The sequence below is a fragment of the Austrofundulus limnaeus genome, unplaced genomic scaffold (assembly GCF_001266775.1).
Source record: "Austrofundulus limnaeus strain Quisiro unplaced genomic scaffold, Austrofundulus_limnaeus-1.0 Scaffold1223, whole genome shotgun sequence".
In the NCBI taxonomy this organism is placed as follows: domain Eukaryota; kingdom Metazoa; phylum Chordata; class Actinopteri; order Cyprinodontiformes; family Rivulidae; genus Austrofundulus; species Austrofundulus limnaeus.
In genome coordinates, this window is record NW_013953625.1 from 66,519 (window position 1) to 69,202 (window position 2,684).

A 2,684-nucleotide genomic window follows, 5' to 3' on the forward strand; every position below is an offset into this window, starting at 1 on the left:
AGACACGAGACAACCACACATTAAGGGTAAAGGTACGAGACCACCACACGTTGGTACCTATAATAAGGGTAAAGACACGAGACAACCACACATTAAGGGTAAAGGTACGAGACCACCACACGTTGGTACCTATAATAAGGGTAAAGACACGAGACCACCACACGTTGGTACCTATAATAGGGGTAAAGGTACGAGATCACCACACATTAGTACCTATAATAAGGGTAAAGACACGAGACCACCACACATTAGTACCTATAATAAGGGTAAAGACACGAGACCACCACACATTAGTACCTATAATAAGGGTAGAGACACGAGACCACCACACGTTGGTACCTATAATAAGGGTAAAGACACGAGACCACCACACGTTGGTACCTATAATAAGGGTAAAGACACGAGACCACCACACGTTGGTACCTATAATAAGGGTAAAGTCAATGAGTGGTTGTGGTGCAGTGGTCGAGCAGGCAACTTGGTATCAGAAAGTCACAGGTTCAACTCCCCACCATGTCCAYKTATTGTGTCCTTKAGCAAGACACCTAACCCCCAACTGGTCCTTGKGCCCTTCCATAGCTGCCTCTGGTGTACTTGTGTGATTGTCACATGTGCTGGTGAACGGCAGAGCAAAGATCTCATCATATGGAAACATGCACTGATGACTGATAAAGCACATTTATAAATCAGGACTTTGTCAGGACAGATGTGGTCTGTGTGTTTACAGTTTTAACTCTGGACCACATGGTCAGAACCTGTACAGAGTTAAAATCAGACCTGTACTTYCTGTACAGGTCAAAACAAACGCTGGACGACGTGAAGCTGTAAACTGAATGATTGGTCATCAAACTGCACCAATCAGAGCTGATGTCAGCAGTTCACATGCAGGGGTCTTTACAGACCCCCTGGGAGCTTCATGAGGACGAGCTGCAACTTTCAGGAGTGTCTGAAGGTGAATCATGTCTTTACTCTGAATGTAAAGAAATTATTTGTCCCGTTTGAAGTGGGTAATAAAATACCCGTGTGKTAGTCGTCCTCAGTAACAGACAGATACTGTAAGATGTCTTCCAGAAGCTTCTGTYGGAAAGATCAACAACGTCTCTGCTTGGTTCATGGAAAAAAAGSTTTGGAGTTCCCACTGCCTGCAGGTCTGTGTGAGTATCTGTGTGAGTACAGGAAGCTGTGAGTACACAGTGTTCACATCCTGCAGGATCCCTGGGTCCAGCCCTGCCTCTACAGGTCCTGGTCCTGGTCCTGGTYCAGACATGAGCCAGACTGTGAAGGACTCAGTTTTACCTGCTCCCACCTCAACATCTGTGAAACTCACAAACTTCTTCCATTAATGATGAATATTTAAATAATCATTCATCCAACAACTGAAGATTTATCATCTTTTCTACAAGTTTCACTGAAATCTGCCTCAGGCGATATTTTACTAACAGACAGGATTCAAATATACTACATTACATTACATTATATTATATTATATTATATTTTTAACAGACTTTAGACAGATGTTATCTGGGTGTGAAATTGTTTTTAATAAAAGTTGGTTTTATTTTATTTTTACCAAATAAAGTTTGTGTTTGAACACATTAAAGTGATAATAAAGTAAGGCAGTAGTCCAGTGTGGACCGGGTGCAGGGTCTCCAGGCTGGACCCTGACCCACGTCAGGACTCAGGACTCACCTGGACCACCTGCCGGGGCTTCACGGACAGCGTGGGGAAGTTCCCCCGGCCGTGGATCGGAACACTCTCCCCCAGGATGGAGTCCAGGCGCCGGACTTGATCCCAGGACAGCACGCTAAGTCTCCGACTCTGCTCCGAGGCATCACCGCGGGACATGACGACCGGACCGGGCTCAGGTGGATCAGGTGGTCCTGTGGGGTCGGGTTCGGGTTCGGCTGGTGCCTGTCTGCTCAGGAGGATCCAGAGGTCTGAAGAGGAGCTGGAAGGTTCGCTGTGACACTGGACCGGTTCGACACACTCAGCAACAGGTCCGGTCTGGTTCTGGTCCTCGTGCTCAGCTGGTTCTTTTAGCCGGACTGGATCATCACGAGCCTCCTGATTGGCTGGAAGCGGAGGGCTGAGCTGACGTCACTTTARTTTGACGTCTCTGTGCGTCAAGTGACGTTCAAATACTGTGGGAAAAACAAGAGTCCTCAWATATGGCAGGCCCTTTTAGCATAAAATATGATTCACGAAACTTCCATTCCAGATATCTGAAATTGAATAATGACTAGTTATATTTRTTATTTAAGATATCTCTAATTATATTTGACTAGTTTCAATGAYGTCAGAATTACCACTGAGTTCTATGGAGGCTTCAATTCAAGATATCTTAAATGACATAATCACTTAAGATATCTTAAATGACATCATTCAAGATATCTTAAATGGCAGCATCATTTAAGATATCTTAAATGATGATGTCATTTAAGATATCTTAAATGATGATGTCATTAAAGATATCTTGAATGATTATGTCATTTAAGATATCTTAAATGATGATGTCATTAAAGATATCTTAAATGACATCATCATTTAAGATATCTTAAATGACATCATTCAAGATATCTTAAATGACATCATCATTTAAGATATCTTTAATGACATCATCATTTAAGATATCTTAAATGACATAATCATTCAAGATATCTTAAATGACATCATTTAAGATATCT

General features: G+C 42.7%; 1 protein-coding gene across 1 annotated transcript in view; it reads right to left on the bottom strand.

The window, feature by feature from the left end:
* Window positions 1-2,040, bottom strand: part of LOC106534620 (protein FAM46A) — a 13,947-nt gene extending 11,907 nt beyond the window's left edge. Inside the window, exon 1 of the mRNA XM_014031320.1 lies at window positions 1,690-2,040. Within this exon, the coding sequence (XP_013886774.1) occupies window positions 1,690-1,845 (156 nt within the window). The 5' untranslated portion in view covers window positions 1,846-2,040. The remainder of the gene's footprint in view (window positions 1-1,689) is intronic.
* Between the last annotated feature and the right edge of the window lie 644 nt (window positions 2,041-2,684).